We start from the raw sequence: 13,350 nt of genomic DNA, 5'->3' as shown, positions 1-13,350 counted from the left end.
TCAAATCCATTGAAAAAAAGAAAATAAAATCAACCAAAATATTGTCGAGTCAATCGAAAGGGAGATGAGCTTGGGCTTTCTTTTTTCCTTGTCTGTGGTATTTACTCCTTTGACTATAGTCTTACTAACCTTTCAATGTTTGTTTGATTTACTCTTCAGGGTGAGCACTTGAAGACCCTTTAGTAAATAGTAAGATAAGCTTCTAAATTGTAGGGTGAAAAATAAAATCTAAAATCAGATATGAAACAACTGTGTCTCTGAACAAATCTGTTAAAAATGAGCATTTTAATTTCCTTCACTTTATTTTTTAGTCGGTTTATGTAATGATGCTGAGAAGCTGGAGAGAGGTGAGTTCAAAGTAATTTTATATATTAGAGCTATTGAGTTGATAGTATCATAACATTTATTTTTTAAATTAGTATGTTTGCAGTACGTACTGATTACGTTCATTGTGAAGAGTTGGTACATGTATATAACATGTCTCAGTTCTTTTTACATCCCCTTCCCTTCCCTTATCTCCCTGTCTGTCCATTTCTTGGCCCCCTTCCCACTTGTAAAAGGTCTATTTCCATTCCATACAGTAATGTGAAGTGAAGTAAATCGAACAAACAAGCTTATATATCACATGGTTTCTCTTATACAAGAAAACCCTAAGTTAAAGAGAAAAATAAACATTTTTGTTTTAACTTTGCTGAGTATTTGGATTTCTGCTTTTTAAGAAATATACATAAAAACCATATAATCATTGGATGCTTAATTTCCTAAAAACGATTATATGAATTGGTGTTAGGTTTGCTTATATATATCAGGAAATGTATAACAGGAACTTAAACAAGATTTCTTTCTCATCTGAAAGTAATTTGGAGGTAGACAATCTTGGACTAGTTGGGGAGCTCTATGGTGTTACATATGCTATCCTGTTCCACCACCTTTGTCTTTCAATTCTAGTCTCAAGGTCATTTGGTAGTCCAGTATGTTGCTAGAGCTCCAACTGTCAAGTTTATCATGAAGGAGGAAAGGGAGAGAGGCAGGGGGAAAGGGAGGGGAAACAATTGTAGGCCCCTACCTTTTAAAATGACATCACAGAAATAGTAACAGAAGATGCTCCACTTGTCATTGGCCATAGTTTTATTACATTGCCCCAAGTCAAGGGGAGTCGTAGAAATTTCCTTTAGCTGGTATATTGCTGCCTTAAATAAACTTGGGATTTATTACGAAGGAGGTGGGACTATTATTGTGATAAATTACTACTCATTTCTGGTATAATAACATTGCTGCTGTTTCCTTCTTTATATTTAGGCCCTTTGGCTCTCCATAGTAGCCTGTATAATCATTGTACTATCCAGTGCCTTAAGAAATTATTTTTCCTAGAAATATGATAGTAGCTGGCATCTTCTGATAATCCTGCAGAAAAAGTCCAATGTTAAAATAATATTTCAATGTTATTGAAATAATTTTAGCTCCCAAGCAGTGAATTATAGAAAGATAGACAAAGTAGGAATTCTGACTGATAATTGATCAAAGAGATCTGACTCCTTTCATTTATTCATTTTAGAGAGTGGATCATCTCTTGAAGCAAGATTGTCTCACAGAAGCTTTGGCCCTAGCATGGTCTTTCCATGAAGGAAAAGCTAAAGCAGTAGTGGGTAAGTAAAAAAATTGTTTCATAAGGAAAACTTACAATGAAAACAGAAGTATACTGATACACTATCTGGTCCAGTAGATATGAAATATTCCTTTTCCCCAACATTTCTGATACTCAGGGTAGTTCTAATTGTATCTGTTGTGAAGAGAAGAGCAGAACACAGGTTTTGTCCTAAGAATATGCAGTAATGTGTTTCACGTTGGACTTGGTTTCTCTGCAGGATTATCAGGGGATGTCAATAAGCGAAAGGCTGTTGTTGCAGATCGGGTGAGTATTTTAATGGGGTCTTCATTAGGGTGCAGTACAGATGCTTTTGTATTTGCTAATTTCTTTAGACATGATTGAATAAATAGCTAGTTTTAGAGATGGTATCTAAAAAATAGGTCAGATTATAATTCTGTGGTATCAGCTTCAATGCTTTTTGATTTTTTTTTTTATCATCTACTGCCCATTTTTCATAATAAAATAGCAAAATAGCTAAAAGACAGCAGAAAGGAGGAAGAAATCCTAGGGATCTGGGTTCAAGAGTGCTTTGCTTCTGCATGCTTACTAGCGAAAGACTTCACCACTACTGAAGAATTTAACTTCAATTCTCATTTCCTGAGCAATATAGATATTTTTGAGACCTAGAATGTGGAGATATTTCTTAGCAAGGATTAACACCTTAGTATTAGCTCTGAGGTGAAAAGAAACGAGGCAAGGATTAAAAACAAGTTAGGAAATAAAGCCACTAAAAGTTCTAGTTGTATTTTTAATATAATAATAAAGCCCAATCTTGTGTTATTTAGGACAGCCACATGTATTGCATTTTGGAAAACTTTAGAAACATACTTTGATTTCAATGCAAGGCTATTTTCCCTACAGATGGTAGAAATCCTGTTCCATTATGCAGATCGTGCTCTGAAAAAGTGCCCAGAGCAGGGAAAAATCCAAGTCATGGAGCAGCATTTTCAGGTATACCTTTTATGCCAACTTTTTTTGTGGTATTCAAAGCTTTATTAAATGGTTGAATTTATGAAATGGGCTTGATTAAATGGTTGAATTTTGAAGAAGTGGTTATCTAGTCAAATGGGAACATGTGAGTAAAATGGAGAGTGTTGCATAGTGCTCAGCAACTTACTGATGTGGAAGGGAAGGATATGCGTATCAGGGGACACATTGTACACTCACAGCTCACAGTGGCTGACACCTTGCTGATGACTAACACTTATGTCAATGGGACCAGTCAAAGGAGGATACTGCTAAGGTTTATATATAATTCTCTTAGGGGCATGTATGACTCAAGTATAGATCATTTTAAAAATATGATCTATAAATTATGCTAATAAAAGGCCATTAGTTTATCTTAGAATTTAATGTAAATGAAAGCCAAGAAACAATTTGAAGTTTGCATATTTATTACACAGGTTTTTCGATTTCTAGTTTCCAATTGCATTTGTTGCAAATCTATTTTTCCTTCTCCATCCTGGTAGCTCCTCTTCCCTACCTCCTCTTTTAACAAATGTTTGAGTGTCTTACAAACTTTTTGTAAGAACTGGATGGTAGGCTTTGCAAATCATGGTCTTTATTTCTTGTTTTTGTTTTGTTTTATTTTTTTGTGCTGGCAATCAAACCTAGGCACTGGGCAGTAGTGAATATAACGCACATGGTCAGTTTTCAGGCCAGTCAAAATATTTCTTTCTTACATATTAATAGAAATATTTATAAGAAATGTTACAAACATTTCTGCGGAGCAGGAACAGGTCCTGCCTATTTATACTTCCATTTGATGCTCAGAAGTTTGGAACACAATGATAGATAGGGCAATGGAGAGTTGGATGGTATCAGAGGAGGATGGTATTAGGGGTTTTGAAATGTAGTGTTTAATACCACAATATTGAGCTTCTGGTGGAGTAAATTTTAGTGCTGTTTTACTGGAGAGTTATTAAGTTTTTTAGTAGAGGAGAAATAAGCCCAGATAAAATTATAAAAATAAGTAACCTAAGAGGGAAACATACAGCAGAAAGGATACAAAACTGTCTGAGAACCATATCCTGTATGGGAGACCGAACTGCTGCTCATGAACCTTTGGGGGACACTCTTGAACCATACCCAAACCAAAGTACCCTTTCTGCATATTAACTCATTTAATTCTTATCATATCTCTAAAGTCAGGAAGTGGTATTATTTACATTTATAAGGACATCGGGGCACAGAGAGTTAAATACCTTGGTTCAGGTCACTTAGCTAGTAAATGATAGTGCTAGGATTTGAAACAAAGCAGTTGAGCTTCAGGAGCCACATCTGGAGTGTTACACTGTGCTATAGAGCAACAGTGCTCATTTGCATCCTTTTCATGAGCACCAAGAAGGGTTTGAAATGAAGAAGTCCATGTAAGTATATTAAAGAAAAAAGCTGAAGCCCAGTGTATGTTTCACATATAGTTTCATGATGATTGTTCACATCACAAGACCCAATGGAATCATAACCCAGGTACTTATGGTTGCATGGTCTGAGTCACCATTAATCATTTGTCAGTGACTTTGAGTCAATTTTCAATAAGGCATTCTCGATTCAGTGCAGATGTCTAGGCGGGGAGACAATTTATTTCATTCAGGAGAACAGTTTTCTTCAGAAAAAGGTGATCTTTGGCCTGTTAAAATGAGTGAAATGAAGTAGCCACAGATCTGCTCTTCTGAGTGTTTAATCATAAGTATTTAATCATAGAATAACCATAGTATGATTATGTAGATGGACTTACATTTTTTTGTTTTTAATTCAGTTTAGGAAACTGCTTACTGATAACCCCAGTATAGCTTGTGGACATTTTCCATTGGTTTACCTTGAAACAAACATGTTAAACACATATAATTGCCTTTTTGGAAGATGAAGATAGTATTTTTATGGAATGCCTGATGTATCATGTTGATTTCATTAAAATACTTGTCTAACTTTTCCATTTCCTATTGACTGAAATAGATCAGTAAATAGTAAATAAATTAGTAAATTTACAGCTAATTTGTAGCTTTTACAGCTAGATAAACATCTCTACCCAAAGAATTTTGTTCGATAGTTTAGCATTATATCTTAGTACTCTTTCCTTTTGTTTTTTTCTTTTTTGGTACCAAGAATTGAACTCAGGGCCTTGTTCTTGCCAGGCAGTAGCTGCACTGCTGAGCTATATCCCCGGCCCTCATATCCAACTTTCTATATTGATTTAGATGAAGAATTAGCAACTTGCCTATTAGATAGCACCAAGAATCAAGTTCAAATTGAGCTTGACAAGAAAATGTAATTAAGATTATTACAGAGTGAAATTTAATAAGGATAAACATCAAGACTTACATTAGATTCCAACAATCAAATCATGTGAATATTATTGGATTAGGAAGATCTTGCTGGATAGGATTTTAGCTGATCACAAATTCAGCCAGGACCAACAGTGTGTTAAGACTCAGATAAAAAACAATTATAGTACCACTGAGCTACCTCTTGGAAATAGAACCTCTAAGGTATTTCATGAATTGTTGACAAACTAACCCACATCCCACAACTAAAACTGTGGAAGGATTTAAAGCAGTTGTAATACTGAGTTGCTTCATCTGAAATGAAAGTAACATGCCTGCCTGTTGATGGTGAAGGACTGCTGTATGGAATTTACCCTATTGCTGTAGAGGAAAAGCCAGGAAAAATGGTAGGAATTAGGAGAAAGTGCCTTTCAGCTTAAAATGACCTGATGATGTAACAGCTTTTGGATTTAGGCACCTATTATTGAATATGTTCAAATAAAGGGAAGACAACTGCTGACAGGGGTGTGGTTTAAAGATTTCCTTTGCTGAGTGAGACACTCTGAGATTCTGTGTCAGTATCAAGAAACGATTATTGGAAACACAGGTAGCCTCTAATTCAGTTAGTTGGAATTCCTATTAAGAGTGGTTCCCATCTGTCAGAATACTGAGAATTTGTATTTTGCCAGCAGGTGGCACTCATGCCTGCTGCCTCAATTTAAATCTTTAGGTGAGGTTCACCTTCCCTTAGAGGCAAAATATGTAATGCTATTCAGCACATCCAGCTTCCTCCAGATGTTGGTCAATATTTTGTCCTGTTTAATTGTAGAAAATCTCGTGATGTTTTGGCTTCTATTTGAGAAAAGATTTGAACCTGTTATTGTGTAACTAATAGAATAACAAGGAATTAAAGAGTTCTGTCTCATACATCTCAAGACACTGATTCTTCTGCTTTTACACCATTGCATTTATATATGTCCAAGTATTCTCCACCTTAAACAAAGTCAAATTCAGCAAACAAATCCTATCTTTGCCTGACTCCATCCCTAATGTCTTATGCTTTTTGTTTCTGCATTCTTTTTTAGAGCCAAATACCTACAGAGATGCCTCCATTTCTGCCATGTCTGTAAAATCTGTAGACCTTTGTGTTCTTTATCTTTTTGTTTCTCAGTAGCCTCCAACATATTGTCTTGTGCTATGAATTGAACCCAAGACTTTCATACTGAATTATATCCCCAGCTTTTTTTTTTTTTTGTCAGAATTACAGGTATGTGGCAGCACACCAGCTCATTAATAACTTCTTGGACCAGTCTGTCCGTTTGGTGTGGCTGGTATCATACCTTCCAGTATTTTCCCTCTCTCTCTGGCTGCTTATTTGCTTTCTGCCTGTCTTCTTTTTTCTCTTCTTCTTAAGCAATACATGTTCAAATTCTTTGCAATGTTCTTATCTTCTATTTTTGTATCATTATTTCTCAAGATTCCTGGGTACCATTTTGCTTCAAAATTATTTGAGGATATGGTTTAAAATGCTTTTTCTTGAGTTATTTCCCATACCTACTCAATCAGACACTCTGAGATTGGTGGTGAAAATTTGTAATCAGCCCCCAAAATGACTCCTAGGCACATTGAAGTTTAAGGATCATTACTTTACATTCTCTCCTTCAGTGGTATAGACTGATAACTAACCAGTGTCCCCTGCCACGGTTGTTTTTATGAGTTTTGGAGGACTATTTAGTTAGTTGCCTGTGTGTATCTCTGTTTGGGTGTTTTGTAAGTACTGAAAATTCATGAACTTTTCCTTCACAAATCATTCCTCTTTTAGTAAATGAATCTATCATTACCTAAAGCAAGTTGAGTGACTCTTGTCTTGCACTTGTTGCAGTTTGTTCATGTCTGCCTTCTGATTATTCCTCTAATCTGTTTACATCATGCCTTGAATTTTGCCTCTGTCTTAGTCCATGTGACCATCATCTCTCTTGGCATATTATAGTTGCCCTCTAATTGACTTTCCTCTACATATTTTTACTGTGCTTTATTCCATTGTCCATACAGTAGCCAGAGAAATATATATCAAGTCTGGATATGATCCTCCCCTGATTCTAAGACGTCTTAATGGCTTTGGAGTAAAGACTAAATTTCCTGACAATTTTTAAGGCCCTGAGTGATACACCCTTGTGTAACTGCCCCTGGGTTCTTTGTATTCCCACCTTGCTAGTATTTTTTGTGTCTCTAATGTCTTATCTTGGAGCCTTTGCCCTTTGTGTTCTCTCTATATGAGAAATTCTTCCCCAATTCTTTTTAGCTTAACTAGCTGCTGTTCACTTTGAGGTCTGTACTTAACTGACCCCAGGTTCAGACAGATCCATTTCTTTCAAAAATACTGTGCACTGAAATAACTCATTCAGTGTCAGTCTTTCACAGCTATACTTGTGTAAGTCTAGAGATTTGCATAATAAGTTCAGAGGTCTTGTTGGATTTTTGTCACTGCTATATTCTCAGAATCTAGTTTATTGCCTTTAATAAATATTTGTTGAAGGAATTTTTAAAAATATATAAATATGTTGCATATAGTGTTTGTCTTGGGAATATATTTTATATCTAACTCTAGGGGTTTCAAACTGAGAGCCAGTTGTAGAATTTAGTGTTTGCAACCCATATTTTCATAATCATGGCTAATATATAAATATGTATATATATATATATATATTTTTTTTTTTTTTTGAGTTTCTCTATTTAGTGCAGACTGACTTTGAACTCACTTATGTAACCCAGGCTGGCCTCAAACTCATGGTAATCCTCATTCCTCAACCTCCCGGCTCCATATTCATGGCTAATATTATTGTATGCTGTATGCCTGACAGCTATCTTATTTAATACACAGAACATCCTTAAAAGATAACTTTTATTATTTATCTGTGTGTTACAATAAGTGGACACACATAGAAGTTGAGTTCCCTAATATCATAGTACCACAAGAGACTCAGGCTGTCTGACTTAGGACCTTGATTGACCCTGTACAAACTGAACTATGTATCATCCCACAGTGTTCTTTAATAACCTCAGATAATCTCACTATTGTCTGGTAATCTCAGAGTTGTAAGGCACTTTGAAATACAGAGGACAAAGCAATTAATGAGTTGTAGAAGATAATGAAATACATTCAAAAATGAAAATATACATGAATTAATTTCAGGATAACGATGGTAAACATGTGAATGATTGAATTGGTTGATTTGAATTATAGTGTTCTCAAACTCAGAATCTGGTCACTTAATGGTGGAAGCAGTATTTTAGGTTATTTTATTATGCTATATGCATATATATACATATATATTGATTTATGAAAGTGTTGAGGTATAAATAAATATGAGGCATTTTAATAATGTGAATCAAGCTAACAGGATTTCAAAAATAATGTAACCTTAGAAGATCTTAAAGAAGCCTGATGTTAATTTATATCAAGCTCTCTCCTTTGGGCTTCATTTAATACTTGCCTAAGAATTTTTTTTTTTATTTTAAAAAATAAAAGAAAGAAAACATATTAACAAACAGACCTCCATTTACAAAAAAGCATAAGAGCAATACGAACAAAACAGAGTTACAGACAAAATTGTGGGAAATTAACAATGGTTGTTCTATTACTTATTGATATCTTCAAAATGGTTTCTCAGGAAAATAAATAGAGACATACAAGATTGATCAAACAGGTAATCATTAACTGTTCCTTTCTGTAGAGTAATAGATGACAGTAGTACAACTATGTTAGCTATCCTGTATATATATACATACATACATAATTTCCCCTTCTTTCCCTTCTCTTTTCCCACACTCCAGTCGCCCTTTACTTTTGAGCATTTTCCTTTTGTTTCACAATGTCTATCATACCTCCTAGTTTTTATTCACTCTTTCAGAAATACTTGCCTAAGAATTGATCATTCAAGGCTATTATAGCAGCTGTGGGCATATATTATTGTATTAAAAGGCCATGTGGAGAGTGACTAAAAAACCCAAACAGAGTGAAGTGTTAGGCATTTTCCTTGTCTAACCCTTGCTTCCCCTGAGATGATTTGATGATAGGAAAACAGAGAGAGAGAGAGAAGAAGAAGAAGGAGGGAGGGAGAGAGGGCGTGGGAGAGCGCTGCCTGCCTCTGACAGCTCATGGAAATCTGTAAGAATCACGTTTTTATTCCCTGAATGTTTTGAATATATATTGAGAGAATTAATGCTGTTGCTCTGAAAAGCAAAGGAATGTGTAGCATCTGTTATCCCATTTCTTTTCAGATCATCCCTATGAAATAGAGAAGGCCAGAGGTTATAGCTTCATGTGGCAGATGTTAAGATAGTCACAGTGCAATAAAATGATCTGTTCTGTCACTCAATGACAGGCTTAAATTTAGGTTTTCTGTGAGCTCAGTTTTTTGTTTGTATAACCACGTTGCCCTCTTTAATAAGTCTTAAATATATACAAATGTCTGAAAGAGAAGCAGTTTCCTGGCCAGTTAAGGATTCTGCATTAAAATAGAGATGAGAGAAATATTAACCCCTCTTTAAGTTTGGAGATCAAAAATTCAGCTATTCCTTGCTATCATTTTCCCAGTCATTTCTTGGCATTTTCCCAGTTATTTCTCAGGCACTTTTTTCAGTAAAGGTTCATGAGAACAATATTCTTTAAGTTATTGTATCTTCAAATTGTTGGTCTCTAGCTTTTCTATTGAAAAATATTTTGGCTTTCATTAAGGATCTTGGAAATATTGCTCCATTATCTTCTGGCATTGAATGTCACTGTGGGGAAATCAGAGGCTAACCCCAGATTTTTTTTCCTCTCATAAATCACAAACCTTTTTCCCTGGCTATTTCTTTTTGGAGTCTAGCAAATTTACAGCACTGGGTCTCAGGGTAAACATTTAATGTCATTTTCTCCTTTTTATTTCTTTATGTATTATATGTTGAACTATTCGTTGTTTTCCTGTTTTAATTTTCTTGTTCAGGCATTCCAGTTATGCATATACTGGCGTTTTTCCTCTTGCTTCCTCCCTCCTTCTTTGCCTCTCCTCCGCCTTCCTTTCCTCTTTCCCTTTTCTTTTCTCTGTTCTCCCCCACCCCATTACTTCACTCAGCACTAATTTCTCTGCAGTCCTACCTACCATTTCTCTGGGTTCTACCACCATTGTATTTAGTATCAAATTAGAACGATAAAGCATCTTTTTACTTAAGATACCAGAGGTATCCCGATGGCAGAATCCAGCAAACATTTGTCAGATTTCATTCATTCTTAGCACTGTTTTAAAAGTGATGACCATTTCTTTCTTTTGAAAGTTCTTTGTATCCTGTCAATAGTTTTTAAACCTCCATGGCTGTCCCTGAGTTGGATTTTGTTTTTATCTTCTGACCACCTCATAAATATCAGGCTTCTCCAGGATTTAGTCCATTATTGACTGCTTTTCATCTTTTTTTATTGTCCTTGGGCAGTTATACTCCTATACATTGTTTTGCCTGATAACTTAGAAATCTGTATATTTAACCCAGATGTTTCAGATTACTACGGGGTGAGCATCCCTGATCCCAAATTCTTAAATATAACGTGTTCCAAAATACAAAATTTTTGAGTGTTGGTGTGACACTACAAGTAGAAAATTCCATATATGACTTCACACACTGTGTTGCAGTCAGAAATGCAAGTACACTCAGAATACTGTATCAAATTACCTTCAGGCTGCGTATAAGGTATATGTGAAACAAAAGAATTTTGTGTTTAGACATGGGTCCCATCCCTACTGTAGATTAGTTCCTGTTTCTTTCTTTGCCTACAGTGACAGCCTTCTGTCTTCGTTCTTGTTTTTTCAGACCCTTCGACTCACCGCAGTGAGCTGTCCAAATGGATGAATCTGATGTTCTCTCTCCACTGAACCTTATAGTTATCCATATGACTTAGACACTTAATTTCCTGTTTTGTACCTTTAGTAATATTAAACATACTTTCCACCAGTTAACTATATTGATGTTTTAGAGAGGTCTGCTACCGTGTTTATAGTTCCTGATAGCATTCGTTCGTGGTTCATTGTTTCAAATTTTGTATTTTGTGCACATCTTCAGTACTCAGAATTATCTGTAGTACTTCTTTTGTCTGATTTCAGGACTGTTTCCGAGGAGTGTTTGAATTTGCTCTTTCAAGTGATTCAGGAGTATTTTTTTCCTCAGGATCATGTTTTGTGTTAATTTCTTGGCTAGATTGCTCCTATAGTAAGGTGATAGTGTTAAGTTTAAATCCCACATCCACCTAAGGGTAGGATCTGGAATATAGATTCGTGGAGGTATAGATTTATCCCCGCTGAGTCCGCCTGCCACAGACAAACCTTACTGGTGATCTTCCTGTAGGAAGCTGCAGCTGTAGCTTTTCAAAAATCCCGGTTTTAGGCAGGTCCTCTGCTTCAGTTCCCTGTGTCATAGGGGTCTGAGACTTCAGCTTCTTTCTGGCATTAAAACCGAAGCTCTTCTGTGACCAACAAACCCACAGGATAGTGTTAGTGACAACTTGGGGGCTTACTGCTTTGGTTTTTGGTCCCTTTTTTACTTTTAGACTGTGAGTGTTGTCCTTATTTTCCTGGTAGCTCAGCTATATTTCAAAGGATGTTCAATAGATTTTCTCTGGCATTCTTCAGGAGTTGTCCTTTTGCCTCCCCTTTATTTAGCCCACCGTTCTCCTTCAGGGTTGAGATTTGATACAGCCTTAACCCTTTCAAGTCTGTGATTTTGGCTCCATATTTTAAAATCTAAATAAGATTATAAATCTAGTTAGGAGGAATATTGATGATAAGGAAGGAGGATAGGTCTGGGGTAGCTCTTCTAATCCTTTCAGGATTGCAGGCCCTTCTTCACATTTCCTCTCAAATAAGAAGGGACCTTAGTTTTGACCTTTTTCTGTAATAGATATTAGCATGTGATACTGTTTTCTTTTCCACATTCTTCCCTTTGCTTCTACTAGGATTGTTTTTCTGCCTAGAATCTAGGCCTTCTAGGATTTTAAAAAGGAAACTAATTCCCTGTAACCAGCAGAAAATGAAAAGAATATTATTGAAATCTGATGCTTGGTTATTGAAGGTTAACAATCATAGTAAGCTGCCTTTTCTTCAAACTGTTTCCTTTGAAAAAGGTCAGGATTATAGGTATCCATGTACTTTATATGAGTCCATGCTTGATAAATTTAAATATTATGAAACTGAGAAGTTAAATCAACCTTAAAACATAGTTGGTTTGGAGAATTATGATAAAATACGTGCAACCTATTTTTATCCAATAAGACAAAGTATATTAGCAATTTGATGTGTTTTCTTTTTTCTGTACAAACCTTTTAGATAAATTGCATATTTTTAGTGTTTTAATATACATTTTTTTTTTTTTTTTTTTTTTTGCGGTACCAGGGATTGAACTCACGACCTTGTGCTTGCCAGGCAGGCGCTTATGCCACTGAGCTATATCCCCAGCCCTGTAATATACATATTTAAGTAGCAAAATGTATTTAATTACTTTTCCATGCTGTGTATTAAATTTCAGTGAATTTTTCTTTACCCTTGTCTACTATCCCCTCTCCTCCATATCCTGCTTCTTCTGTTATGAAGCTGCAGTAGACATCTTAGTGCATTAATTTTTGTCTTAAATGTATTTAAGATAATTTTCCAGAAGTAGAATTGCTGAATCAAAGTGTTTTCATGTTTTTAAGACTTTTGGCACATAGTGGTCCAAAGTTCTATCATCTTAACAAGCGGCATCTTAATCAGATCTCTTCTGTTAGCAGTGGGCCATAGACGGGCCATAGGGCTGATGCTTTCTTTATGTTTCCTCTACAGGATACAGTGCCTGTCATAGTTGATTACTGCCTTCTACTGCAGAGAAAGTGAGTATGCATTGCCTGTCAGATTCAGTTATTTTGAACTCAGGTAGCATCTTCTTTATGTACAGTTCACTGCCATGAATGCTATAAATTTGACTGGATAGGTTTTTTTTTTTTAAATTAGGACATTTGATTCTTTAACATTTTCAGTCCATTTATCTAATAACATTAACTTTTCTGAAGCAGGTATTTATGAGTATATCATTTGTGTGACATGCTAATGGAAGCAAAGAACGTAGCCAACAAAATAGCAATACCACTTAGGAATCTTAAAAGTAAAATGTATATGATGTGTGTACTGTATAGGTTCTCCTTTTTTAGGAATATATTCTTTTATGAACAATCACTAACACATAGTAGTTCATACTGTCTAAAAGACTATATATTCATTTTGTTTAAAAGACATCAGTGTCAGTAAAACTCTTGATTAGGCTTTGTTGATTTAAATAGTAACTGTAGGGGCTGGGGATTTAGCTCAGCGGCAAAAGCGCCTGCCTGGCAAGCGCAAGGTCGTGAGTTCGGTTCCCGGTACCGGAGAAAAACCAAAAAAA

General features: G+C 35.5%; 1 protein-coding gene across 2 annotated transcripts in view; it reads left to right on the top strand.

Annotated features, from left to right (window-relative positions):
- Positions 1-13,350, top strand: part of Vps8 (vacuolar protein sorting 8 homolog (S. cerevisiae)) — a 211,019-nt gene that overhangs the window by 60,297 nt on the left and 137,372 nt on the right. For both annotated transcript variants that reach the window (XM_005383304.2, XM_013513539.1), the window contains 5 exons: positions 312-347; positions 1,556-1,646; positions 1,866-1,912; positions 2,510-2,599; positions 12,756-12,802. In XM_005383304.2, coding sequence (XP_005383361.1) covers positions 312-347; positions 1,556-1,646; positions 1,866-1,912; positions 2,510-2,599; positions 12,756-12,802 — 311 coding nt within the window. The remainder of the gene's footprint in view (positions 1-311; positions 348-1,555; positions 1,647-1,865; positions 1,913-2,509; positions 2,600-12,755; positions 12,803-13,350) is intronic.

The sequence above is a fragment of the Chinchilla lanigera genome, unplaced genomic scaffold (genome assembly GCF_000276665.1).
Source record: "Chinchilla lanigera isolate Chin_1 unplaced genomic scaffold, ChiLan1.0 scaffold00019, whole genome shotgun sequence".
In the NCBI taxonomy this organism is placed as follows: Eukaryota; Metazoa; Chordata; class Mammalia; order Rodentia; family Chinchillidae; genus Chinchilla; species Chinchilla lanigera.
The sequence above is the reverse complement of the archived record's forward strand: the minus strand, read 5'-3'. Positions and strand labels throughout refer to the sequence as shown.